We start from the raw sequence: 27097 nt of genomic DNA, 5'->3' as shown, positions 1-27097 counted from the left end.
CCAGAGTCATTTCCTGGTGTTAATTTTCTACTCCTAACTTTATAGCCCCTGTTTCCTGTCACTGCAACAATACCAGCTAGGCCCTTCTGGATTTGACAGTTATCCAAAGCTACTTTAGGCAGTTTGGGATCTTTTTCCAGTAGAGATTTTGTCTTCAAGAGGCATGCTTAGGAAATGACAGTGTGCCTTGAGAAATCCATAGATGATCAGAAAATTAAAGACAAATCCGTGATATCTACAGTTACCACTACTTGAGTCAGACCATAATGAAAATATAAATGACAATGCTTCAGACAGTAATATTACTCAGCTTCAGTGTAAAAACTAAGGCATTCTGAAACAAGTACATAAAGCTCACTTTTACCAGAAAGTATGGCACAAAATAACCAGAAGTCCCATTTGGATCCTAGAAAGTATCGTTACTAACCTCAAATCCACTCACATACTTGTTCTGTGATCTTTGGTAAATCACTAAATTACTTTGTGCCTCATTTATCAACAGCAGCTGTTCTGACTAACCACCTCTTTATCTTCTGTATGAAGTTGGGACAAGAGAAACCACCTAAAATTACCACTAGGAATCATTAACATTAATTTAAAAAGGAGAAGAAGGAACAGCACCTTGTGAATTCATCCTAAAAGGTCAACTGAAGACAGACCCAAAGTATTTATGACTGTGTTGCAAAATAATGGGATTACGACTGGGTTTTACTTTTCTTATTGTCTGAATTTTCTGTATCAAGCACACATTATTTTTATAACTATAGAAAACAAGTAACAAAAAGGTTATTTGGGAGAAAAAGAAAAGCAAGCACATTCAATTCTACTATATGCAATGCTCCTGACTTTGGGCCCTTTTCTCTTGGTCTCTCTACACATTACAGACTCAGTTCTTTGAGTAATTCTTAATCATTCTTTAAGGTTTTGCTAAATTGTTACCTACTCTTTGCTTTTCTAGGCATTAGGCTGTCATACAATTCTGTTCATATCTATATTCTAGCACTTGATGAATTTTATCATGATGACAGGGTTACTTATGTGTCTCCCCATCACCACCACGATCCCCCTAATTAAACTGTGTGTTCATGGTTCAGTTACTTTGTTTACTGAATAAAAGATCTGCATTAGAGGACAAAATCACCTGATACTAAAAACAAGTAATATCAGAAGCGGAGTCAGAAGACTGGCTTAGGCAATTCTAAGTGAGGAGTGACTTCTATATCAGCTACTTTAATACAGTTTGGCAACTTCTTTCCAACTAAAATAATGTCCACTGAATTTTTCAAGAAGAAAAAGATTAAAACTTTTTTAAAATCCTCTAACTGAACTTTCCACCAAAGAAGTACTTGCTCAGCAATGTACCTCCAACCAATATTTACAGAGTATCTTTGGTTAAGAGAGAAGGGTATAAGATTCCTATACCACAGGAGTCAGGTAAAGAAAATACAACATGTTCTGAATTTATGAAAAGTTCTCCGATTATGATGTGAGTTTTCCAAACATTTTATGACGAAAAATGCCTATGTTTTTAATAACCACACCATTGCATAAAGCCTTTCTTTAAAAGGCTTAACAATGCATTGTCTTTTCCAAGAAGGCTTCTCAGACTCCTCCCCCAGTTGACATAGGTTTCCATCCTCTCTGTTCTATAGCACCCTTTGTTAATCTCTATTGTAGCATTTATCTGTTAATGTTGAAAATTAAATATAGCCACAGTATCTCTACAGCTCCTCCATCAAGAGGTATAAGTCAATTTCCCTAAACCCCAGAATCTGGACTGGTCATGTGACTTGCTTTGACGAATAAAATGTGGCAGAAGTGACACCATGTAATCTCTAAGCCTTTGCCTTAAAAGACGCATTACCGCTTCCGTATCTGCCCTAGGACTGCCATGTTGCTGTGAAGAAGTCCAAGAAGACCAAATGAAAAGAAAGATTCAGCCATCCCAGTCAAGCCCAGTCACCAGTCAATGTATCAGACCAATGAAGTTATATGAATAAAAACAGGACAAGCAAAACTACCCATTCAATGGATAAAATCATGAGAACTAATGAATTGTTTCAAGCCACTCAATTCTGAGGTAATCTGTTACAAAGCAAAGATCAGTACAAACCACTTCAACAAGAATCCTAACAACTATCATCTACCCCAAGCTGTAAGCTTCTTGAAGATAGGAACCATATCCAATTTATCTCTGTTTTCATTCAGCCTTTTAAGAGCTTCTCTTTGTCTGTGACATTTGCCAGTTTTACTGTCATCCTGATTGGGACTCACACACTGTTCCTTGAAGTTGGGGATCTATGTCTTACCACTTACGGAGAATATTCCACTATTATCTCAAGTAACTCCTTCTCTCCCATTCCATTTTCCACATAACTTCTGCAGATTATGCAGATTTATTGATTTTCTCTTCAGCAATATCTAATCTACTATTTAACACATCAATTGCACCTTTAACTTCACTAGCTCTTATTTTCACTAAGTTTGCTTAGTCTTTTAGATAATTTTGTTCATTTCTAGTATTTTCCAATTTTTCTTCAAATATTCAATCATTTAAATCATATTTATCTTAAAAGTTATAGCTAATAAAATAACTCAAATGCTCAAGTTTCGACAAGATTTGATCCTGCTACAGTCTGCCTGCTCTTTGTTTTTTATAAATTTTGGATTATCTGATATTCTTTATCAGGGTAATCTGTGGGAATACCAGGCAGCCTGGGTGGCAGGCATGTCCCTCCAGAGTAGTTTTGCAATTGACTCCATCAGGTGCCCTAGAAGTATTACCAACCCAGGAATATTCAAGTAGTGTAAATTCAAACCCCAAATACCCTAAGGCAAGCCTATGGGTATAAATTCTCAAGAATCCCCTCCAAACCTGTCTATCCTAAGAAGACTTAAGCTAAGTGTCCTTATTTTCTTCCTGTGATTTTAAGTAAATTATTTTTTCCAAGTCTATCCTTTCAATTAGGATGCATCATCCCCTGAAGGTGCTATATAAGGAAATCTCAGTTTCAATACCCTTCTCTATAAAACCCAAAGCCTTATGTCTTACCCAACTTATCTATCAAAACCCATGCCTACTGGTCATGAAGAACACTAAAATCCCCCAGTATAGCCCCAATGTAAGCTTTTATGTATAGATCTGGCTTTCACTGTCCCTCTTTGCTTTTGTTCCTTTGGGTTTCTTTACTTTCTTATGCATATAGCTGTGAAAGGATGTTTGTATTTCACCCAGCTCTCTTAAATATTTTGTATTGGGACATTTTTGGATTTTCTAGGTCATCACATTTCCAAAAATGGGAGTTGTCAGCCTCAGTGCCTAAAAACAGCATTTGGTAGATTACTGGTTGTCAACTCAATATTCAACAAAACAATCAGGACTTCTGGCATGGAAGAATGACAGGCTTTCAAATATATTTCCTAAATCCAGTGCAATTTAAAAATACAGTAGTAGCTGAAAAAAACAGTTTCAAAAAGAAGAGTATCACTGAGCAACATGTTGCAGTAATTCCATCATACTTTACTTTAATCCCATAGACTGAACAATAATTCTATTACTTTCTTCACTTACCAGTTCTACATACAATACTCCAATATACTGCAGAGATGTACTGAAAATACAGAGAGGAAACATTTTAAATTTGTAGGGCATATTGCTCAATTTCCTGGTCTAAAAAACAGAACATTTCTTTTCAGTAAACAAGGTAAGATGAGAGAGCAAGAAAAAAAGTTCTCTGGAGGAGCCCTGAGGGTCCTTCCCATTTACCATAAAAGATTCATCAAATTAGAAACAGGAAGAGTAACTCACACAGTACTTCAAAAATTAACAAGAAAATTTTCAAATGGAAGACACCCAAAAAGAGAGAAGATTGATCTATTTGCAAGTGTACGTGTTCATGCTATCTTCCTTCCTATTACAGAAACTGTTCCTAGGCTAACCCCTCTACTCACGCAATAGGAAACCCCTTTCCTTAATCAAAGACTTTGCTCTTCCCTGGTACTAGTAATGTCTTCCTCTTTAATGAATAACTCCTATTGGCGCATTTGTATCTTAACATCTTTCACTGGAATCCCTATTCCTCTTCAGGTACCATCGTTTTTCTCGTTTTTTTTTTTTTTTTTTTTTTTTTTAGCAAAATTCCTTAAAACAGTTGTTATACTACCACCACTTCTTCCTCACCTACCATTTACTACCCAACCCATTAAGAATACTGCTAATCATCTAATCTCTCTCTTGAAAACAAAAAGCAAGCAAAAACAAAGACACCCTTCTTAAGGATCACCCAGGCCTCTATCCTGTCTTTTTTCAGTCACCATCGAAAACAACCTCTCAGCAGAATCTAACATACCTGGTTATTCCCGCTCTCTTGAAACACTTTCTTCATCTCTTTTCAAAGGCATTCCAATCTAGTTTTCTTTATAACTATCTTCTCTGCTGGTTTCTCTTCATCTCCATCTCTCAATGTTGAAGTACTCCAAGAATCAGTTCTTCACTCAACTCTTCAGTTTCTATGCTCACTCTGTGGGTGATCTTATCTAATCCCATAGCTTTAAATACCATCTATATACTGTTGATGCCAGCCACAGTCGCTCCGGAGATCAATCTCATATAATCAACTACTTGACATCAAGAAATGGACACATAATAGTCATCTCAAATTTAACATGTTCAACTTCTGGTCCCTCTAACCCAATGCTGTTCCTCTTTCCATTTTAATAGACGGCACTACCATATACGTAACAGCTCAGGCCAAAAATTAGGAACCATCATTTATTTCTCTCTTTGCCTCAAATCCCCCATCTAATTTGCCCACCCTATTAGTTCTACCTTGAAAATATATCCTGAATCAGACCACGTTCACCTTCTAGTCTTAAGTCAACATTCTCTCTCCCTTTAATGAATGCAAAGCCTTCTATCTACTCTTTTTGCTATCCGTCTTGCCTCTTGATTGCCCATTCTCCATGGAGCAGGCCAGATATAACTCACGGTTTTGAGTATATTCACAGGTATGTGCAACCAACACCAAAGTCAATTTAAAACGTTTTCATCACCTCAAAAAACAAAACAAAGCAAACAAGCAAAAAGACCCCAAAACACCAAAAACTACCACTGTTAGGTTTCAACTCTTCTTTCCCCTAATAACTCCAGACCTAAATAAGCAACAACTAACTGATCCTCTGCCTCTGAAGATTTGACTATTCTAGACAGTTCATATTAATGGAGCCATGTAATTTCTGAACTTCTGTGACTTGCCTGTTATTTAACACGTCTTTGAGGATCATCTATGTTGTAGCATGAATCAGTACTTCATTCCTTTTAAAGATCATAAACATAATATATATAATAAAATATTTTAAATAACTGTATACCACATTATCCATTTAGTAGTTGATAAACATCTTATGTATCTTTATCTTACGTCTTTCTTCCTTTGTCGCTTATGCTTTTGGTGTGGTATCAAAGAATCCACTGACAAATCTGAAGTCATGAAAATTTACCCGTTTCTTCTAAGAGCTTTACACTGAAGTCTGTAATCCATTTTAAGCTAATTTTTGTATATGGTGTGAGGTAAGGGTACAACTTCATTCTTTTGAAAGGGGCTATTTAGTTGTCCCAGCACAATTTGTTGAAAAAAAAAAACAAGACCAAAAAACCTATTCCCAACTGAATGGCATTAGTAAACCTTGTCTCAATCAGTGGACCACCGAAATGATTCTATTCTCAACTCTCAAATGTATTCCAATGATCTATATGCATATCTTTATGTCAGTACCACGTCTTGATTACCACTCTTTATAATAAGTTTTGAAATTACAAAGTTTGAGTCCTCCAACTTTATTCTTCATTTTCAAGATTACTTTGGCCTATTCAAAGCCCCTTGCAATCCAAAATGAATTTTACAATTGGCATGTAAACGTCTACATGGATGTTACCTAGGATTCTGATAGATTGCAATGAAAGTGTAGATCAGTTTCATGAACATTGTATGAATTTCCATCTACTGAGTTCTTCTTTAATTTCTTTCAACAATGTTTTGCAGATTTCAAAGTATAAGATTTTCACTTGTTTAACTTAACACTATTTCATTTCTTCTTTTTTTAAAGTAGGTTCCACATCTAGTGTGGAGCCCAATGGGGGGCTTCAACGTGCAACCCTGAGATTAAAACCTGAGCTAAGATCAAAAGTCAGACACCTATCTAACTCAGCCACCCAGGTGCCCTTATTTCATTCTTTTTCATGCTATCATAAATGTTTTTTCATTGTTATTTTAAGATTGTTCATTCCAGGTGTATAAAAAATTGAACTTTTTGTATGTTGATCTTGTATCCCGTAATATTGCTGAACTTATTAGTTTTATTATTTTTTTTTCACATTTCATAGGGTTTTTCATATATAAATTCATGTCAACTGCAAACAGAGTATTTACTTCCTTTTTTCCAACCTGGGTATAATATTTTTGCATGCCTAACTGCCCTGGTTGTACAATGGTCAACAGAGGCTGCAAGTGCAGACACCCAGGTCTTGAGTCTGAACTAAGGGATAAGAATCTATTCTTTCACCAGCATGAATGATTCTTACTGTGAGTTTTTCATAGATGCTATTAATCAGGTTGAGAAAGTTCTATTCATAGTTTTTTATAAAAAGGTGTTGGGCTTCACCAAACATTCTTCCTATGCCTACTAAAAATGATCATGTGGTTTTGTTTTTAGTTCCATCGATATATTACATTCACAGATTTTCAGATGTTAAACCAACTTACATTCTTGGGATAAATCCCACTTGATCCTGGTATGTAATCCTTTTCATATAATGCTGAATTAAATATCCTGATATTTTGTTGGGGACTTTTGTGTCCATATTTAAGATACTGACATGTAGCTTTCTTGTGATGTGTCTAATTTTGGCATTGGTACAGTGTCACCCTCATAGATTTAGTTGTGAAATATTCTCTCCTTTTCTATTTCTTGGAAGTTTATGAGGAACTGATATTCTGATTTAAGCATCTGGCAGAATTCAGAAATAAAGCCATCTAGGCCTGAGCTTTTCTCTGTGGTATATTTTTTATTACTAATTCAACTTCTTGTCATAGGTCTATTCACACTAAGCCTCATTAGTATTTTTCTACAACTGTATCCATTTCACTAAGTTCTTTAATTTCTTAGCATATTACTATTCCTAATAAGTCCTTACAATCCTATTTAAGTTCAGCAGTAATGCCCCCTCTTTCAGTTCTAATCCTAGTAATCTCTCATTTTCTTGGTCAATCTAAGGTAATGCTAATTCCGTTGATCTGAAAGAAACATGTGCTTGTTTTATTGATTTTTCTCTATTACTTTTCTATTTTGTTTCACTGATTTCTGCTCTAATCTTTTGTTCCCTACTTTGGCTTGTTTTACACTTAGTTTGCCCTTCTTTTTCCAATGTCTCAAGGTGAAAGATGAGGTTATTGATTTGAAATTTTCCTTCTTTCATAATATAGGAATTTACAGGTAGAAATTTTCCTGCATACATTTAATAAGCTGTATCCCATACTGCCTGCTTTTTTAGTATCTAGTGAATATTTTCTAATATGCATTGATATTTCTTTAATGTGTGTATATCACTTTAGTAGTTGTTGTGGAACTTGCCATGCATGTCTTAATTTATTAGAATCACGTTCTAATTTATACTACCTTAATTCTAGTAAGATACAAAAAAATTATTCAAATAGAGCAGTATTCCCCCATGGTATTATTATACATACTGTATCCATAAATTTTACAAATAAACACATTTTTATAATTGTTACTTCATATAATTCTGTCTTCTAGAAAAGATGAGAAAATATGTATTTATTTTGTTGTATTAATTTTATCAATCCCAGTCCTCTTCATTTGCTCTTGTAGTTTTGAATTACCATATTAAGTCATTTCCTAAGCTGTAATACAGCTCTGCTCTAACCTACCTCGTTTTTTTTTTTTTTAATGACTGGCAAATAGATCATATATCTGTATATTATGGGTGCAATATATACTTATTGTATATATAACACAAAAGAAGAAAAATGTATTCATACCGTCTTTATCGTTACACAATTATCCTTACTGGTGCTACAGATTAAAATTATTTGGGGTCGCTTGCTTTTAGCCAGAATAACTTTTTTTTTTTAATATTTTATTTATTTATTTGACAGAGAGAGAGAGATCACAAGTAGGCAGAGAGGCAGACAGAGAGAGAGAGAGAGGAGGAAGCAGGCTCCTCGCCAAGCAGAGAGCCCGATGCGGGACTCGATCCCAGGACCCTGAGATCATGACCTGAGCCGAAGGCAGAGGCTTATTAACCCACTGAGCCACCCAGACGCCCCACCAGAATAACTTCTTTCAGTATTTCTTGCAAGGTGGTTCTGATAGCAATAAATTGTTTTTATTTCAAAATATCTTTATTTCATCTTCAGTTTTGACAGGATTCTTGGTTAACAGTTTTTTCTTTGAGCACTTTGAATATGTCATCCAACTGACTTCAAGCTTCCACTATTTCTGCTGATAAGTCAGCTATAAATCTGAGGTCCCCTTCCAGGAAATGAATCATTTTTCTTTCATTACTTTTAAGATCTCCCCCAGTCTTTGGTTTTCAACATTTTACTAAGATATGCCTTTTTGTGGATCTGAGTTTATCTTACTTAGAGTATGGTGAGCTTCTTAGATGTGTATTGTTTTTCAATAAATAAATGTGGGACTTTTCAGATATTATCTCGTTAAATATTTTTTCTGCTCATTTTCTTCCTCTCCTTCTGAAATACATACAAGGATGTTATTACACTTAATAACATCTCATTTTTCTCTGTGGTTTTGTTCATTGTTCATTCTTTCTGTTCTTTGGGTATTTCTACTGATCTTCAAGTTTATTAATTCCTTCTTTTAAGAGTGGCTGGCTGGCTCAGTCCGTAAAGCATGTGACTCTTGATCTCAGGGTGGTGAATTCAAGACCACACAGTAGGTGTGGAGCCTCTTTAATAAAAAAGTAAAAATAATAAAATAAAAATAACAAAAATTGTTAAATTCTTTCTTTTAAAAAAACATATTTGTGGGGCGCCTGGGTGGCTCAGTGGGTTAAGCCTCTGCCTTCGGCTCAGGTCATGATCCCAGGGTCCTTGGGTTGAGCCCTGCATCGGGCTCCCTACTTGACAGGAGGGCTGCTTCTCTCTCCCACTCCCTCCGCTAGTGTTCCCTCTCTCGCTTTGTCTCTGTCAAGAAATTTAAAAAATCTTTTAAAAAATGGATTTATTACAGTATACTTGATGTACTTATGTGTCATCTTTGCACAAGGGCCATGTTAATTGTCTCTGTATTGTTCCAATTTTAGTATGTGTACTGCCAAAGCAAGCACATGTACATTCAAATGCACATAATTTAAATGTGCACTTTGGTGAATTTTGGCATATGCACATACCACAATCAAGGCAGTGGACATATCCATAATGTCCAATACTCCTTGCACCCCTCTGTACTCCCATTCTTCTTTTTTAAAAAAACATTTTATTTTTTTAAAAGATTTATTTGACAGAGAGAGTTACAGCGAGAGAGGGAACACAAGCAGAGGGAGTGGGAGAGGGAGAAGCAGGCTCCCCACTGAGCAAGAAGCCTGATGTGGGGCTTGATCCCAGAACCCTGGGATCATGACCTGAGCTGAAGGCAGATGTTTAACAGACTGAGCCACCCAGGCACCCCTGTACTCCCATTCTTCTTCCCCATCCCATCATCATACCCCCAGGCAACCACTGAACTGCTTTCTGTGACTCTAGGTTTTGAATCTCCTAGAATTATATATAAATAGAATGTGCAATATGAGCTTTTGGTGGTGGTGAGGGCTGGTCTGTCACCTTCCACTCAGCTTATTTTGATAGTTCTTCACGACTGTGGTAACAGTTCATTTTTTAAAATATTTTAAACACTTCTCCCATTTTATTTATTATGAAAAATCTGTGGGTCTCTATTTTTTATGTATTTTTCCAACTTTATTGAGACTTAATTGAAATAAAACGTTGTTTAATGTGATTTGATATGTGTACATGTTGTGGAATGATTACCACAATAAGGTTAGTTAATAGATCCAACAACTCACATGATTACCATCTGTGTGTGTGTGGTGAGAACATTCAAGATGTATTCTCTTAGATACTTTCAATCAATTATGTAATATAGTATTGTTAACTATAATCCCAATGCTGTACATTACATTCCCAAAACCTCATAAATGCACAACTGGAAATCTGTACTCTTTGACCAACATAGCATTTCTCCCACCATCACTTCCTGCCCCTGGCAACCACGATTTTACTTTAAATTTGGCTCAGATTCCACGTTGTGGAATGTGAAATACGTTTTCGGTTGTTGTTTCAAGGTATTTTTGATTTCCCTTTTGTTTTCTTCGATTCACTGGTTCTTTGGGAATATATCGTTTAATTTCCAAATATTTGTGATTTTCAAATTTTCCTCCTGTTATCAATTTCTAATTTCATACCTCTATAGTTAGAAAAAAGATATTTAGCATAATTTCAGTCTTCAACTTGCTAAGATTCATTTTGTGACCTAACATATGATCCATCCTGGAGAATGTTCTGTGCATGCTTGAGAAGAGTAAGTATTCTGTTGCTATTGATAGAATGTTCTATATATGCCTGTTAGGTCCATTTGGTCTATGGTATAGTTCAAGTCCAATGTTTCCTTATTAGTTTTATGCCTAAACGATCTATCCATTGTTTAAAATAGAGTACTAAAGTTCCCTATCATTATCGTATTGTCTATTTCTCCCTTCAGATCTGTTTCTTTTGCTTAATATATTTAGGTACTCTGATGCTCAATACATATATATTTACAACTGGTACATCTTTTTGATGAATTGACCCATTTTTCATTATATTATTCCTTCTGTCTCTTCTTAGTTTTTTGACTTAAAGTCTACTTTGTCTGGTATCAATTCAGATACCCCTGCTCTTTTGGTTTCCACTTGCATGGAACTGCTTTTCCATCTCTTCACATTGAGTCTATGTATGTCCTTAAGACTGAAATGAGTCTCTAACAGGCAGAATATAGTGGGGATCGTATTTTTTATCCTCTCAGACACGATGTCATTTGGAGAATATAATTCATTTGCATTTAAAGTAATTATTTATAAGAACTTATCATGCTGTGTTACTGTTTTCTCACTGATTTATAGCTCCCTTATTCTTTTCTTCCTTTCTTGATGTCTTCCTGTGTGAAATGAAGTTTTCCAAAGTGGTATACTTTGATTCCCTTACTGTTATCTTTCATGTTATCTATTGTAGGTTTTGCTTTGTGGCTACCATGAGGCTTACATAAAATATCTTAAAATGTATTACTCATATAACAGTGTATTATATTTGTAACAACTTCAATCATATATAAACACTCCACCCTTCCCCCCACAACATTTTAGGGTCTTGGTGTAAAAATGTAACTTTTTATATTGTATATTCACTATCACTATAGTTATTTTTAGTATCTTTGTCTTTTTAACCTTTATACTAGAAATAATCAACACACCATCTTACAGTGTAAGAGTATTATGATTTTGACTACATACTTACCTTCTTCAGTTTTATACCTTCATATTTTTCATTTTATTAGTTAATATTCTTTCATCTCAGATTGAAGAACACCTTTCAGCATTTTTAGTAAGGTTTGGTGATGATTAATTCCCTTAGTTGGATTTGGGAATATCTTCTTCTCTCCTTCATTTCTGAAGGGGAACTTTGCTGAATAACACATTCTTGGTTTTTTTTTTTTTTTTTCTTTCTTTCAGCACTTTGAGTGTATCATCCCACTCTCTTCTGGCCTACAAAGCTTCTGTTGAGAAATCTGCTAATAGACTTATGGAGACTCCCTTGTCATGTGATTTTTTTTTTCCCCTCTTACTCCTTTAAAAATTGTCTTTTACTTTAGACAGTTTTATTATAATGTGTCTTGGAAAGAATCGCTTTGGGTTGAAATCTTGGGGAAACCTATTAGCTTTATGAACTCAAATGTCCAAATTTCTCTCCAAATTTGAGGAATTCTCATGCATTAGGTCTCTATAACCTTTCAACCCATTTCCCCCTCTCTTCCTCTGGCACACCAATAAATGCAGAGATTATTTTTATGGTATACCATGGTTCATGCAGGCTTTCTGCACTCTTTTGCATTTTTTTGTTTTCGAACTAGGTAACATTAAATAATCTTTCTTCTACTTTGTAATAATTTCTTCTGCTTGATGATTTCCATCTCATTTGCTTTCCCTAAGGTGGCGATGACTGCTCAAGCATGTGGTTTCTCCCAATCCCACAGAATCCAGTTTCTATGCATGCTCACTGGCCATCTGCAAAGGCTCATTCTGACCATTCCTGCCCTCAGCAGCGTGCACAAGAAGGCAGTCACTGGGGGTGGGTGTGTCTGGGTGAGCTGCACAGTGGTTGGTGGTACCCACAGCCCAGCTGAAGTGATCAGTAGGGGAGACAACCTTATGAACAGACTTCCTGATAGAGCTCCCAAAGCAGTTAATAAAATGTGTGTTCCTCTCATATGTTCCATTCTCAGCCTTAGCTAGTGTTCTCCCAGCAAGACTGTCCACCCCCAAGTTGTGTAGTGCACAACCCAATATTCTGGAAGGATTGAGAAAGAAATGGGTTTTGGGAGTATCCCACACAGCTGGGGAATCCAGCACCTGCTCTCAATTTCCCACATGGAGAAAATCATGGGCAGAGAAAGTCTCTACTGGCATTGAGCTGTGCTATCTTGGGGGAAAGGTGACACAGGTAAAGTAAAACAGCTCCTTTCACAGTCTTCAGTGGATCCAATCTTGGATGTTTTTTGGTCCAAGCATGCTGAAACCTGATAGACCACTCGACTTCCACAAAGGCACTCTGGTCCATGACTGATTGTCTAAATCAGTGTTCTTTGAGGGTAGTAGTAAAGTTTATCCTAAAACTCCTGAAAACAACTCTCATTAATTCTTTTGCCAGCTGAAATTTACTGTTGATCCCCTCTAGTGAATTTTCGGTTTCAGCTGCTGTGCTTTTCCACTTCAGAATTTCCAACTGGTTCCTTTTTTAACAATTTCTATCTCTTTAATGATATTCTGTATTTGATATGACACTGTCATCATACTTTCCTTTATTTCTTTAAGCGAGATTTTTTTTAGTTCATTGAACTTAATGGCTACTTTGAAGAATCTATGTATTAAGTCCAACATGTCACTCTCATAACCAGTATCTACTGCCTGCTCTTTTTTTAAAAAAAAAAAAAAAAAAGGACATACAGGTTATTTTTTCATGTTTCACAATTTTGTGTTGGAAACTTGGTATTTTAGATAATATATTGTACCAATTCACAGTACTGGTCTCCCCACTCTGGGACTTGTTATTTTTTTATGCTTGCTTGTTTATTTAGTAGCTAGATAGCTTATTTCCCTAAATTCTATTCCCCTAATTCCTATACTGTTAAACCTCTGACTTGCTCCCCTGGAGAGATTTGGCTTTGCCTATAGTAATCCTAAAATAAGAGCAATTTTGAAAGAGTGCTTGGACTCCTTCTCTGACCACCGTAGATGTTAAACTCCACTAGTTATGGCCAACTGCTCTATAGTTTTCAACAATGCACTTGGGTATAAACTACTCCACAGAATAAACTAACCAAATTGACATTACTTTGAAGGGATTTTCAGAGGTCCATGTTTGAGATTTGTTCTGACTCTAAGAGTCATTCTCCTCCCAGTAAACCTATACTTAAATCTATATGTTAAATCAATCTACCAATCTCCTCTCCAATTACCCTTCACCACAAGGTCTACTGTTTTTGAGAGTACCCTCAGGCTTGAATTTCTCTACACTCTACTGTAAAAAAAAGTCAGTTTCTCTGGGAAGGCATTAGGAGCTGTTTTATGACACCCTTCTCACTACAGGGAAAAATCTGAGAGCCCCAGTTGTGAAGTTAGGAGATGGAACAATAGCATGTTTTACCCTGAGTGACATCCCATCTTTAGAAGCTGAGTACATGGTGGTTGTAGGTGATGTAGTAGTCTCAAGTCTTCTTGGTTTGTCTGTACTGGTGGGGAACCACTATTTTAGAGGCTAGGGCAATTGGACCCTCAGTATTCTAAGTAGCACTGTGCCCAAAGGAGAGCCTCTATCCCAAGAACGAGGGCTGGGCAAAAAAAGGGATCCCCCCACTCGCCCCATCTCTGAGTCACACTTGGCTAGCAAAATGTAGCTGGAGGCAGGATGAGAAACGCAACTGCCCTGTTATTCCCTGGAAGATAGCCCTCCAACTAGGAGTCAGGGGCGGGGGTCGGGTGAGAATCCTGTCTTCTTGATTGCACTGATAATGGGGTTACCATTTTGCTCAGCTGGGATAGATGAGGGAAGCAATAGGTCTTGGTTCAAATACCACAGATTCTTTACCAAATTTTAGTAAATTTCCTTGAATAAATGTTTCTTTATTTGCTATATACCCTTTAGAACATTTCCAAAGACTATAAATCATTGTTTGTTTTAATCACTACCACCAATTTTGCTAAGGAGCAGGTCCACGCATCTCCTTATACTGCCATGCTAGAAGTCTCTATCAGCCAGTGAGCTTTTTAAAATGTAAATCAGATCATGCCCCCATTGAAAACTCTCCAAAAGATTCCTTCACATTTGTAACAAAGTCCAAATTTCTCCTAAGCTCTACAAAGGTCTACATGATGCAGGCTCAGCCAAGCACTGGATATCAGTTTACCACTTTTTATTTCCTTTAGTCACTCTGCTCTAATCTCTGTCCTAACAACGGTGGTCCTCTTCAGGATCTGTCTTCTGTTCCCTTTAAAAAGCTCTCCTCCTGGATTTCTCCTTGGCCTTCTTCCCCATTTCATTCAGGTCTCTGCTCAAATGTCATTTCAAGACGTTCTCTAAAATAGTACCTGCCCTTTCTTCTTTATCCATGTATCCCACTCTTTCTTCACAGCACCTAAATTTACTTAACCTATTCATTTCCTTATGTGCTTAAAGTCTGTTTCTTCCATTAGAATAACAACTCTTAAGAGAGTAGGGGGCTTTGCAATCTTATTCACCACTGTATGCCCAGTATTTAGTACTTGGCACACAGTCAATACTCAATAAATACTTGTTGAATGAATACACTTAAACAAGAACTGAAATATTTTTAAAGCGATTTACATTTTAAAAGGCATTAACAGTGTCCTTCCTAATATTCATAAAGGCAATGATTAACAGAGTACGGGAAAAAAAAGTAAAATAGTTGTTCATTTGGCTTAGAAAATATAAACAAAAATGGCCAATATCAAAGTATTTAATATTGTTTCAATAATCCTAAAATTTATTTTTATAAATTACACTGCTGACCTGCCCTTGCTTTTACACTACACATACCAGAACCAGAAGAAATAATCATCTCTAATTTAATGAGAAAATAAAAACAATACTAAGGTCATAAATATTTCTACTATGACTGCTAGTTTTCACAACTGGAGTATTGGAAGACTTAGAAGCTAATCAAATTGAAAATCCTTAATAAAATATAAATTTGTCACCATCACTAATTATAAATAGAAGTCTTTAATATTAAAAAAGTTAGGATACTATTTCCCTTTTTTCAGTTGCACTCCATATACCTTCCTATTATAGGCCAAGTTTTGCAATGAGCCTAGCAAGGCTAAGCAAAGGAATCTTGGGTTATGGAGTTTTACCTTGAGTCCTGTTTTCTCGTCATCACTTCCATTATTTGTAGACGGTGTCTCATCTCCTTGCCTGGAAACCAAGACAAAATCTTCACTATTAAGAGTAGATACAGAGTCTGAGGAGACACTGATTTTTCCAACAGAAGCCTTGTCATCCATGACTCAAGAATGAAGCTCAACTCATGAATGATTAAATATTTTAAAAATGCCTGAAAAACAAAAACCATAAAGATACTCATATAGAATGTCTGCCAGATATTCAGTTATGCTCTAATTCTTACAAAATACATAAGGAAAAACTTAAAAAAATACTTTCAAAATCTCTTCCCAAGACTTTCACTACTTACAACTTAGGCTTTCTATTCCAGATAATAAAGGAATTTGATGCTATTCAGGGCCAAGATATTTCAGATTAAAAAATAAATAAATAAAACAGATTCCCTTGAGAATAACTTCCTACCTACAGTGATTTCTTTGGCATATGTTACGACTCTATTGTTGGACCTCAAAAACTATAAAGTACTAAACTTCTGTTTTCTAACCTTTAATTTGTAAAGCTATACACATAAATGAAATTGAAAGCACACAGGACAATAACTAAGGTTTTTCTAATGTTACCGATCCTTGAATTTAAAATATTAATAAGATGCTTTTAAGAAATAAAATTTCATATTGACACTCAAGAGAAATAAATTCAAGACAGAGCAAATTCCTTACATAGCAAGAAATCAGAAATCCATTAAAAACTCATATCTTCCCATCCCATGGTTTCTTAGAATTCAACTCAACATGAACATTACCAGTAAGTTTCATGCCAAAAATTCCCAGCAAGAAGTATAAAAATATGTCACTTATGAAAAGCCACTCAATTATTTATGGACTCCTAGAATAAAACTTCAACTCATCTACCATTCAAAAACCTGGTTCTGAATACTTTATGGCAATGTTCCCATTTGGTTGCCAAACAGCAACAAACAATGCAACATACTCAGAAAGCTGTAACCAATAAACAGTAGCTCCAGCTCTATGCTCATCTTATACCCCAAAGAGGTAAAGGTGCTGAGAGTCTATTTAATCTCTCCAATTAACAAGTCCTGATTTATGCTCTGTGTTTTTAACTGAACATATATTCATTGGGCGCACACCATGTGCCAAGCATTATGTTCCCTCCAAAGGCTCACAGCTAAACACCTGGCAGCAGGAATTACACAATCCCTGAGTATTACTGTGAAACAGACAAGAAAATGGCAACCCCAAAAGAAGGTAATTTACCTAGGCATAATTAACTACCTACTGCTTCCTATTTAAACTAATTTCCTTGTTTAAATGGCTATCATAGCTTTATATATATATTTTTTTAAGATTTTATTTATTTGACAGACAGAGATCACAAGTAGGCAGAGAGAGAGAGGAGGAAGCAGGCTCCCTGAGGAGCAGAGAGCCCGATGTGGGACTCGATCCCAGAACCCTGAGATCATGACCTGAGCTGAAGGCAGAGGCTTAACCCACTGAGCCACCCAGGCGCCCATAGCTTTACATTTCATAGGACTAAATTTAGATGTATACTGTGGCATTCAAAGACACTTCAAAATGTACTTTTTTTGAAAACTTTCTCTAATGTAGTTTTGCTTCATCCATTCAATGAATACTCACTAAGTGTTTAGTGTATAAAGAATAATACATGGTAAACAAGAGAAAATCGATTCTTGCCCCAAAGGAATGTATACTGCAGCAGAGAACAGAGGCACATTGAACAGGTTAACAGGTACTGATTTAGGGTAAAGAAAACTATGGGAACATGTTTGGAGAGGGACCTAGACACGAAAAGTTAAGGAATATATTCACCTGAAACTAGTAGAATATTGTATGTCAATTATACTTCAATAAAAAAAAATTATTAGAAGAGGTAATGTCCTTACTAAAGACATATACTTTAAGATTTTATTTACTTATTTGACAGAGAGAGAGACAGCAAGAGATGGAACACAAGCAGGAGGAGTTGGAGAGGGGGAAGCAGGCTTCCCGCTGAGCAGAGAGCCAGATGTGGGACTTGATCCCAGGACACTAGGATCATGACCTGAGCCAAGGGCAGATGCTTAACGACTGAGCTACCCAGGCGCCCCAAGATAGATACTTTAATAAACACCCATGTATTTGCCCTTATTGGATCCTCTTACTAAAGTGGTTTCCTTGCTTTTGTACTCCATCAACTCCAACTCATCAATTCATGATCTAACTCCTTTTCCTAGTAGCTTGCCAATCCTCATCCCAGAACCAAGTAAACTGCTTGCCTTATTTCTGCTCCTCTAACATTTTACATTTTTATAGCATGTATTGTGATGTATTACAATTTGATGGTAACTGCCTCTTAATTTAATCTTCACATCATTTATTACACAGATAAGGAGATTGAGACCTAGACTGAGGTGTAACTTGTTCAAGATAATGGCTGCAGTGTAAGGTGGTTAGAGGCAAAGGCAAAAATTGAACCCAGGGGCGCCTGGGTGGCTCAGTGGGTTAAGCCGCTGCCTTCTGCTCAGGTCATGATCTCGGAGTCCTGGGATCGAGCCCCGCATCGGGCTCTCTGCTCAGCAGGGAGCCTGCTTCCTCCTCTCTCTCTGCCTGCCTCTCTGCCTGCTTGTGATCTCTCTGTCAAATAAATAAATAAAATCTTAAAAAAAAAAAAAAAAAAAAATTGAACCCAGTTATCTGTTATTCCAGAAGCTATGCTCTTTCTGTCAGATTATGATACCTTTCCAATGCCACGAATCTGAGCCCTGTCCCAAAACACTCAGTATTGGGTAAAGGAATCTATATCTTTTGTAGAACATGCTCATACTTCAGGCAAGGTTCTTCATGCTTAAATAGATTTCCATTCTTTTAAATTGTGATTAATAGCAGAATGCCTCAGAAAGTTCTCTAAAGCTATGATCTGAGACACTGACTACTTTCTATAATACTGTAGACTCAAAAAATAATATACTTTGGTATTTAAACACTACGGAACTGAGAAGACTTGGCCGACTCCAAGTTCAACCTATTTCCTTTGAGGAGGTGATCGGAAAATACACTTTATAAAATACTATTTGTTTTGGCACCTGTAAAAAAACTGAATCACTAAGTGGGAATGAGGTTTATCAAAACATGAAGTAGTACAGGAAAAGTTATACAAGACTCCCCTCCTCTGGCCTCCACAATAAAGAGGTGTCCCAGAACCTGGTGTACTCCTGGCAAAGCTGTATTTACAACCTCTCGAGACCACGAGGAGTAACTGTTTTGTTTTTAATCCCTACTTTTATCATTTACCAAAAGAAGCCCCTACTGTAATCCTTCATCCTTCAGACTGCAATTCTAGGTCTAAACCTCATGGATAATTAAAACAAGCTTCTTCCTCCAAACATCCTGCACCACCAGCTCTCTTCCTACTTTTCCTTATAATATCCATCACCATTTGACACACTTTATGTTTTAATCATTTGTTTTTAAATATCATGTAAGCTAGAACCTAAGTCCCACCAGGACAGAGATGTGTCTGTTTCATTAACTGCTGTACCTTAGCACCTGGAACAGTGCCTGGCTCCATCCCAGGACACTAGCATATAGTAGGGGCTCAAATACTTGCTAAAAAATTAGGATAAATGGTAAATAAAGATGGAAAAAAGTAAGAGCCACCCAATGAAAAGGTAAGATCATCTACTGACTGACAGAACACATGTCACATTTGTTGACAGTAAAGCACACAATTAAGAGTTGGAAAAACCGAAGTTAGAATACTGACTGCACTACCTAATAGTGTGAGCTTTGTCATAATGAGCCTTAGTTTCCACAAGTGAAAATTATGTACTATCTAGTTACAAAACTATTGTAAAAATTACTAAGGAACATATGTACACCTTATTAACACACTAAAAACAGTATAAGCACCCAGTAGTTACAGCTTTTTTTTTTTTTAAAGATTTTATTTGTTTATTTGACAGAGTTCACAAGTAGGCAGAGAGGCAGGCAGAGAGAGAGAGAGAGGGAAGCAGGCTCCCTGCTGAGCAGAGAGCCCGATGCGGGACTCGATCCCAGGAACCTCAGATCATGACCTGAGCCGAAGGCAGCGGCTTAACCCACTGAGCCACCCAGGCACCCTAGTTACAGCTTTTTAAGCTAACTTCCAGTTTTAAAAGAATTAACAACTATCAGAGCACCTGGGTGGCTCAGTCAAGTGTCTGCCCTCAGCTTAGGTCATGATTTCAGGGTTCTGGGATCGAGCCCTGTGCTGGGCTCCCTACTCAGCAAGGAGTCAGCTTCTCTTTCTCTCTCTGGCATATCCCCCACCCACCCTGTGCTCTCTGTCTCAAAAAGTTCAATAAAATCTTTAAAAAAAAAATTAAAGAATTAACAAGTGTCAACTGATTAAGGTAATTCAGTTTCAGAAACACAATACTAGAACAAAAATACATAGCTTTCTTATTTTCCACATTTTAATTTCTTTGTATCTAAATAAATGAGAAGGAATACTCTAAATAAAAAATGTTTTACCTTTATATGTACTTTACAGATTACTAAAACATACACATTCTTAATCTCATTTTACCACCTAACAATTCTATAAGGTAGACAGAATAAGGATTTTTATCCCATTTTAATAAGATAATATACATACATGGATCCTGGTATAGGTAGGCACTAGTTATTTCCTTCTTTTAAACAAGTGACAACCTAGACCCTAGCATATCTAGTTACCAACAGGGCCAGACTGGTGAGTCAAGTTCAAGGATGTTTCCTTCTCTATCACCTTTAAAAGTCAGTAAGTCACTTAAAATGATAGGTGATTTTGTTTATGCAGCCTCCAGAATCAAACCCAAAAGTTCAATTGTTAAGTTTTTCAGAACTCCTTTTACTACTTTTATCCTTATTAACACATAAAAGATCCCTAGAGATTTTCTGATTGAAGATTAGGCTCATGGGGGAACCTAGCTGGCTTAGTAAGTAGACACGGTCAGTCGGGGTCGTGAGTTTGAGCCCCATGTTGGGCACAGAAATTTAATAAAAAATTTTTTTATAAAGGGGCGCCTGGGGACACCTGGATGGCTCAGTCAGTTAAGTGCCTGCCTTCAGCTTGGGTCATGATATCAGGGTCCTGGGTTTGAGTCCCACATCAGGCTCCCTGCTCAGTGGAGAGTCTGCTTCTCCCTCTGCTGCAGCGCCCCCTGCTTCTGCATTCTCTCTCTTCTGACAAATAAATAAAAACGTAAAAAAAAAAAAAATGGGGGGGGGCACCTGGGTGGCTTAGTGGGTTAAAGTCTCTGCCTTTAGCTCAGGTCATGATCTCAGGGTCCTGGGATTGAGCCTCACATTGGGCTCCCTGCTCAGCGGACAGCCTATTCTCCCTCTCTCTGCTTGCCACTCTGCCTACTTGTGCACTTTCTATTTCTGTCAAATAAATAAAATCTTTTAGAAATTTTTAAAAAATTAAAAATTTAAAAATTACAAAATAAAAAGGGGCACCTGAGTAACTCAGTGAATTGAGCAACCACCTCTTGATTCTGGCTCAAGTCATGATCTCAGGGTTATGGGATCGAGTCCTGTGTCACGTTCCATGTTGGGCATTGAGTTAGCCTGGAATTCTCTCTCTCCCTCTCCCTCTGCCTGCTGCTCCCCCAGCTAGTGCTCTCTCTCTCTTTCAAATAAATCTTTTTTTTTCCCCTGATGGGTAGCTTATTTTATTCTTTTGTTGGACTATTCTTTTTTTAAAATTAACATATAATGTATTATTTGTTTCAGCGGTACAAGTCTGTAACTCATCAGTCCTACACAATTCACAGCGCTCACCGTAACAGATACCCTCCCCAATGCCCATCACCCTGCCTCCCCGTCCTTCCCACCCTCCTCCCCTCCAGCAACCCTCAGTTTGTTTCCTGAGACTAAGAGTCTCTTACGGTTTATCTCCCTTCCTGATCCCACCTTGTTTCTTTTTTCCCCTCCCTTCCCCCCCACAAAGCCCCACCCTGCCTCTCAAATTCCTCATATCAGAGAGATCATATGATAATTGTCTTTCTCTGATTGCCTTAATTCGCTTAGCATGATACCCTCTGGTTCCATCCATGTTGTTGCAAATAGCAAGATTCTGTATTTTTGATGGCTGCATAGTATTCCATTGCATGTATGTATGTATGTATATATATATACACACCACATCATCTTTATCCGTTCATCTGTTGATAGATAGGTTCTTTCCATAGTTTGGCTATTGTGGACATTGCTGCCATAAACATTCAGGTGCACGTGTCCCTTCAGATCACTACATTTATATCTTTAGGGCAAATACCCAGTAGGACAGTTGCTGGGTCATAGGGTAGCTCTATTTTCAACTCAAATACATCTTTCCAAAAAAATTTTTTTAAAAAGAAAGAAAATTAGTTTCATGATATCAAAACTCTTTACAAACTTTTAGCCTAAATTTACTGTTCTGTGCCCTAAGTGACAATTTATACTTAACCATATTTCTGCAAAGATCATGGCAAATAATGCACCTCAGTCTTGTCAAAAGAAGATCATGTTCATTCTCAATCTCCTCTTTCTTAGAGACCCAGCTAATGGGGAGTAAAATGGAAAGGAAATGGGGCACCCGGGTGGCTCAGTCAGTAAAGCATCTGCCTTTGGCTCAGATCATAATCCCAGCGTCCTGGAATCGAGTCCCACATCTGGCTTCCTGCTCAGCGGGAAGTCTGCTTTTCTCTCTCTCTCTCCCTCCATCTGCCCTCCCCACTGCTTGTTCTCTTTCTCTCAAATAAAATCTTTAAAAAAAGAAGAAGAGGGGCACCTGGGTGGCTCAGTGGGTTAAAGCCTCTGCCTTCGGCTCAGGTCATGATCTCAGGGTTCTGGGATCGAGCCCCGCATCAGGCTCTCTGCTCAGCAGTGAGCCTGCTTCCTCCTCTCTCTGCCTGCCTCTCTGCCTACTTGTGATCTCTCTCTGTCAAATAAAAAAATAAAAATAGAAATAAAAAAAGAAGAAGAAAAGAACTGCCCATGATAAAGTTTCTTTTGATAGTCCTTCAATAGCAGTGGGCTCCTGGGCAATCGGTGTTTACTTTTTAAAAACTTGTTTTTTGGACGAAGTACTATCAGATACTAACATTCAGAGGAGTAACATAAACAGCAAACTTGCAGTGGCATGAATCTGCTTATGTGCAATTAGTAGAGGCAAAAATCACCTCCCAATAAGTGACCTACCTAACTCAATAAAAGAGGTGTGAGTGATACTTGTAATTGAACTTGACATGCTTGAGACAAAATGTGCTAGTTCCCAGCCACTATTCCAGGGCTCTAATTCATCTTTATTTCCTTGAAACTCTTTCCTCCCAAAGTAATATTAACTGCCTCCACCTCTACCACTTTCGATAGGACACTCCAGTCGAAAAGCAGTCCCTTGGGGCCCCTAGGTGGCTCAGTGGGTTAAAGCCTCTGCCTTCGGCTCAGGTCATGATCCCAGGGTCCTGGGATCGAGCCCCACATCGGGCTCTCTGCTCAGCAGGGAGCCTGCTTCCCCTCCTCTCTCTCTGCCTGCCTCTCTGCCTACTTGTGATCTCTGTCAATTAAATAAATAAAATCTTAAAAAAAAAAAAAAAAAAAGAAAAGCAGTCCCTCTCTCAAAAATCTGGCTCCTCCATCTCTCACCAAACCTTATCAAACCTCCTCTTTTAAAAACTTAATTTAAAGCCTCATCTGTGGGGGCACCTGGGTGGCTCAAGTCAGCTGAGCATCTACCTTTGGCTCAGGTCATGATCTCAGGAGTCCTGGGACTGAACCCCATGTTGGGCTCCCTGCTCAGCAGGGAGTCTGCTTCTCTCTATCCCTCTACCCCTCCACCTACTCCTTCTCTCTCATGCGCTAATAAATAAAGTCTTTAAACACACACACACACACACACACACACACACACACACACACACACAAAAACACCTCATCTGTGGCCCTGGGTATTTTACCATCTCTCAGCGTCATTTTTTTTAAACTTTTTTTTTTTAAGATTTTATTTATTTATTTGACACAGAGAGATCACAAGTAGGTGGAGAGAGAGGGGGAAGCAGGCTTCCTGCTGAGCAGACAGCCCGATGTGGGACTCCATCCCAGGACCCTGAGATCATGACCTGAGCTGAAGACAGAGGCTTAACCAACTGAGCTACCCAGGCGCCCTCTCAGCGTCATTTCAAAAAGGAAATAAACAAACTAGTCAAGTACAGTACTAACTTTCAAAGCCCAAATAATTTTTTTTCAGTTCTCATCATCTTCTACCACTGAAATAAATGAAAATGCTGACCATTTCTTTATTCTGAAACTTTTTTCTTGCTTACATTTTCTACCTTTGACTACCTTTTTTCAGGTATCACTTAAGTTCCCTTTCTTCTGACCCCCCCCCTTTTTAAAAGTTTTTATTTATTTATTCATGAGAGACAGAGACAGAGAAAGGCAGAGGGAGAAGCAGGCTCACTGCAGAGCAGGGAGCCTGATGTGGAACTCGATCCCAGAGCCCCAGGATCATGACCTGAGCTAGAGACAGATGCTTAACCAACTGAGCCACCCAGGCGCCCCTCTTCTGCCCATTCTTTAAGTTCTACCCTGTTCCTCTTCTTCCACTTTTCCCTGGCTCTTACTAGCTCACACAGTCACAATTTTTTTTTTTTTTTTTTTTTGGGCATGATGACAATACTCATAGCTCTATCTTTCCTCTCTAATTCCATATGGGTATTTGTGTTATGTTTTCCTTTTTTCCTATTTTTTTTTCTTTTTTTGAGAGGGAGGAGGGTGAGAGGAGGGGCAGGGAGAGGGAGAGAAAGAATCTTTTTTTAAAAATTTAAGATTATTTATTTATTTATTTGACAGACTGAGATCTCAAGTAGGCAGAGAGGCAGGCAGAAAGAGAGAGAGAAGAGGAAGCAGGCTTCCCCGTAGAGCAGAGAGCCCAACGTGGGGCTCGATCCCAGGACCCCAGGATCATGACCTGAATGGAAGGCAGAGAGGCTTTAACCCACTGAGCCGCCCAGGGAGAGAGAGAATCTTCAGCAGGCTCCATGCCCAGCACGGAGCCCGACGAGATCATGACCTAAACTGAAATCAAGAGCCAGACGCTCAACCGAATGAGCCACCCAGGTGCCCCTGTGTTTTCCTTTCTATTTCGTATTAAGTGTCTGACGTGTGCCAGGCACTATGTATAATGCTATGGTGAGGAGTAATAGGTAGTCTTTACCTAGGATAGGCTTACAGTGGTACAGAAAATGGACAGATGAGCAGGAAATTATAATATAGTGCTTGGTATAATAGAGGTATGTGAAGGATGTTGTGAGAATACACAGGACAGTTCTGCTACATGTATTCATGACCATCTTAAAATCAATTCCATGTAAACCTCTGTCAACCACACAAACATATTCTTTCTTCCTCATAGGTTCCATATCCTGGTTAACAACTACTGATCCAAGACAGAGATGTTCTCCCCTGGAACACTAAAGGATTTTGGTTCCAAAACACCCCAATCTTATTCTCTGACATCCTTCATGTCACTGACTCATGAGTACTCCATTCTCTTTCAACTAAAACATAAGTTTCCTTTCCTAGACTCTCCCTATGGGGCGCCTGGGTGGCTCAGTTGGTTAAGCAACTGTCTTAGGCTCAGGTCATGATCCCAGGGTCCTGGGATGGAGCCACACGTCAGGCTTCTTACTCAGCAGGGAGCCTGCTTCTCCCTCTTCCTGCTACTCCGCCTGCTTGTGCTCTCTCTCCCTGTCAAATAAAATAATCATCATCATCATCATCATCATCATCTAGACTTTTCCTAGTCATTGATTATCAAGGTCCTATAGCTAATATCTAAAATTTAGATCTGATCATATATCCCACCCTTTCCTCAAAACCTTTGACTGCTCCTGACTGAAAATAGAATAAAACCCCAACTCTCATTAGTCTTCAAAACAGGGAAACAGTCTATCATTCTAGTCTTATCTCCTTCTATCAAACCATACCAGAAATGCACCAAATATGTCATGCATTTTTATGCTTTCAAGCCTTTGCTCATGTTGTTTGCTAATCTAGGAACAGGTCTCCATTTCCCCAGGTAGTTCTTCTCCCTCACCAGCAATCTTATGTTACAATCAAATATCCAAACTCCCCCTTTCCTTTCTGCAATATTCATTATTTCTCTCAAGGGCTCCCTAAGGCTTTTGTTTACTTTTTAATTCTATCACAAAATTATAGCATTTATCACACAGTAGAATAATATTATACCTCTTCCCTACTCCAACACATTTGTTGATCATTTATTCCAGAAACAATTACTAAATAAAAACCACTACAGTAAACACTGGGAATACAATGAGCACAGACAGTCCCTGTGAACTATTTGTGGACTGGGATCTTGGGTTTTATTCGTATTATCTTTATATCCTTGTTTACTAGCAGCCCTACATAAATTTGGTTGAATAATACTCTTTAATCAGTGCTTAACTGGTAGGAGGACAGATGACAAATATGCTACATTACATACATGTGACTTGGGGATATGGATATGGATGGCAACTAGAATGAAGAGACTCAAAAAGACTACCTTTGAGTGTGCCTCACTGACTCTTCATCAAGTTCCCAACTGTCAAACTCAAAACCAGTTAACACTGAGTCAGAAAATATATCTTAGATTCCCTTTGGACCAAAACACTCTCATCACTTCCTTCACAATACCCATCATTTTTGTTGCTCAACCAGGGAGCAAATGAGTACAGCTTTAGGGAATCTTAAAGGGGATACTTAAGTTATCTTGCTAAATATAAAGAAACAGTAATACTTATTAGTTCCTACCACCAATTATATGGCCAAAATGGTACTAAAAAGCTATATAAGCATTATTTCTAATGTTCACATAAACTTTAACAGATACTGATTTCTTATGACGAACAGACTGAGGCTGAGACAGGTTCCATAACCTGCTTAAGTTCACGCATAAAACTATAGGTGCCTCTGTCCTTTTCTGGAATGCAGCTCTCCTCCTTGGTGTCCTTATCTCCATTATCTCCCCATTCCAATCCATTCTCTATGTTAGGTACCAGTTGTATCTGTCTAAAACACAGATAAGGTTACTCTCTGTTCAGAAAAAGACAAAACAGGAAGGAAGAGAATCAAGTCTTAAAGATGCTGTAACAGGCCAATTTCTCTGGGTCTGTAGCCCTTTAAAATTAAACAGCATACTAAGAAGTTATTATTTTTTTTTAATCACACTATATTAATCTCAGCTTTTTTCTTTTTTCCTTGGCTCAGATGTTTTCCTGCACTGGTTTTCACATGAGCTTCTCACAGCCTAGCCCTGGGAAGGGTGGGACAAATTTAACAAAACTCAATGGAAAATCATCC

At 37.8% G+C, this 27097-nt stretch overlaps 1 protein-coding gene across 2 annotated transcripts in view; it reads right to left on the bottom strand.

Annotated features, from left to right (window-relative positions):
- Positions 1-27097, bottom strand: part of LOC111145651 (RAB GTPase activating protein 1) — a 153944-nt gene that overhangs the window by 120550 nt on the left and 6297 nt on the right. For both annotated transcript variants that reach the window (XM_022500721.1, XM_022500720.1), the window contains exon 2: positions 15722-15921. In XM_022500721.1, coding sequence (XP_022356429.1) covers positions 15722-15871 — 150 coding nt within the window. In that variant the 5' untranslated portion in view covers positions 15872-15921. The remainder of the gene's footprint in view (positions 1-15721; positions 15922-27097) is intronic.

The sequence above is a fragment of the Enhydra lutris genome, unplaced genomic scaffold (assembly GCF_002288905.1).
Source record: "Enhydra lutris kenyoni isolate GAN:26980312 unplaced genomic scaffold, ASM228890v2 scaffoldscaffold13, whole genome shotgun sequence".
Classification (NCBI taxonomy): Eukaryota; Metazoa; Chordata; class Mammalia; order Carnivora; family Mustelidae; genus Enhydra; species Enhydra lutris.
This window is presented reverse-complemented; position numbering and strand designations above follow the sequence as displayed.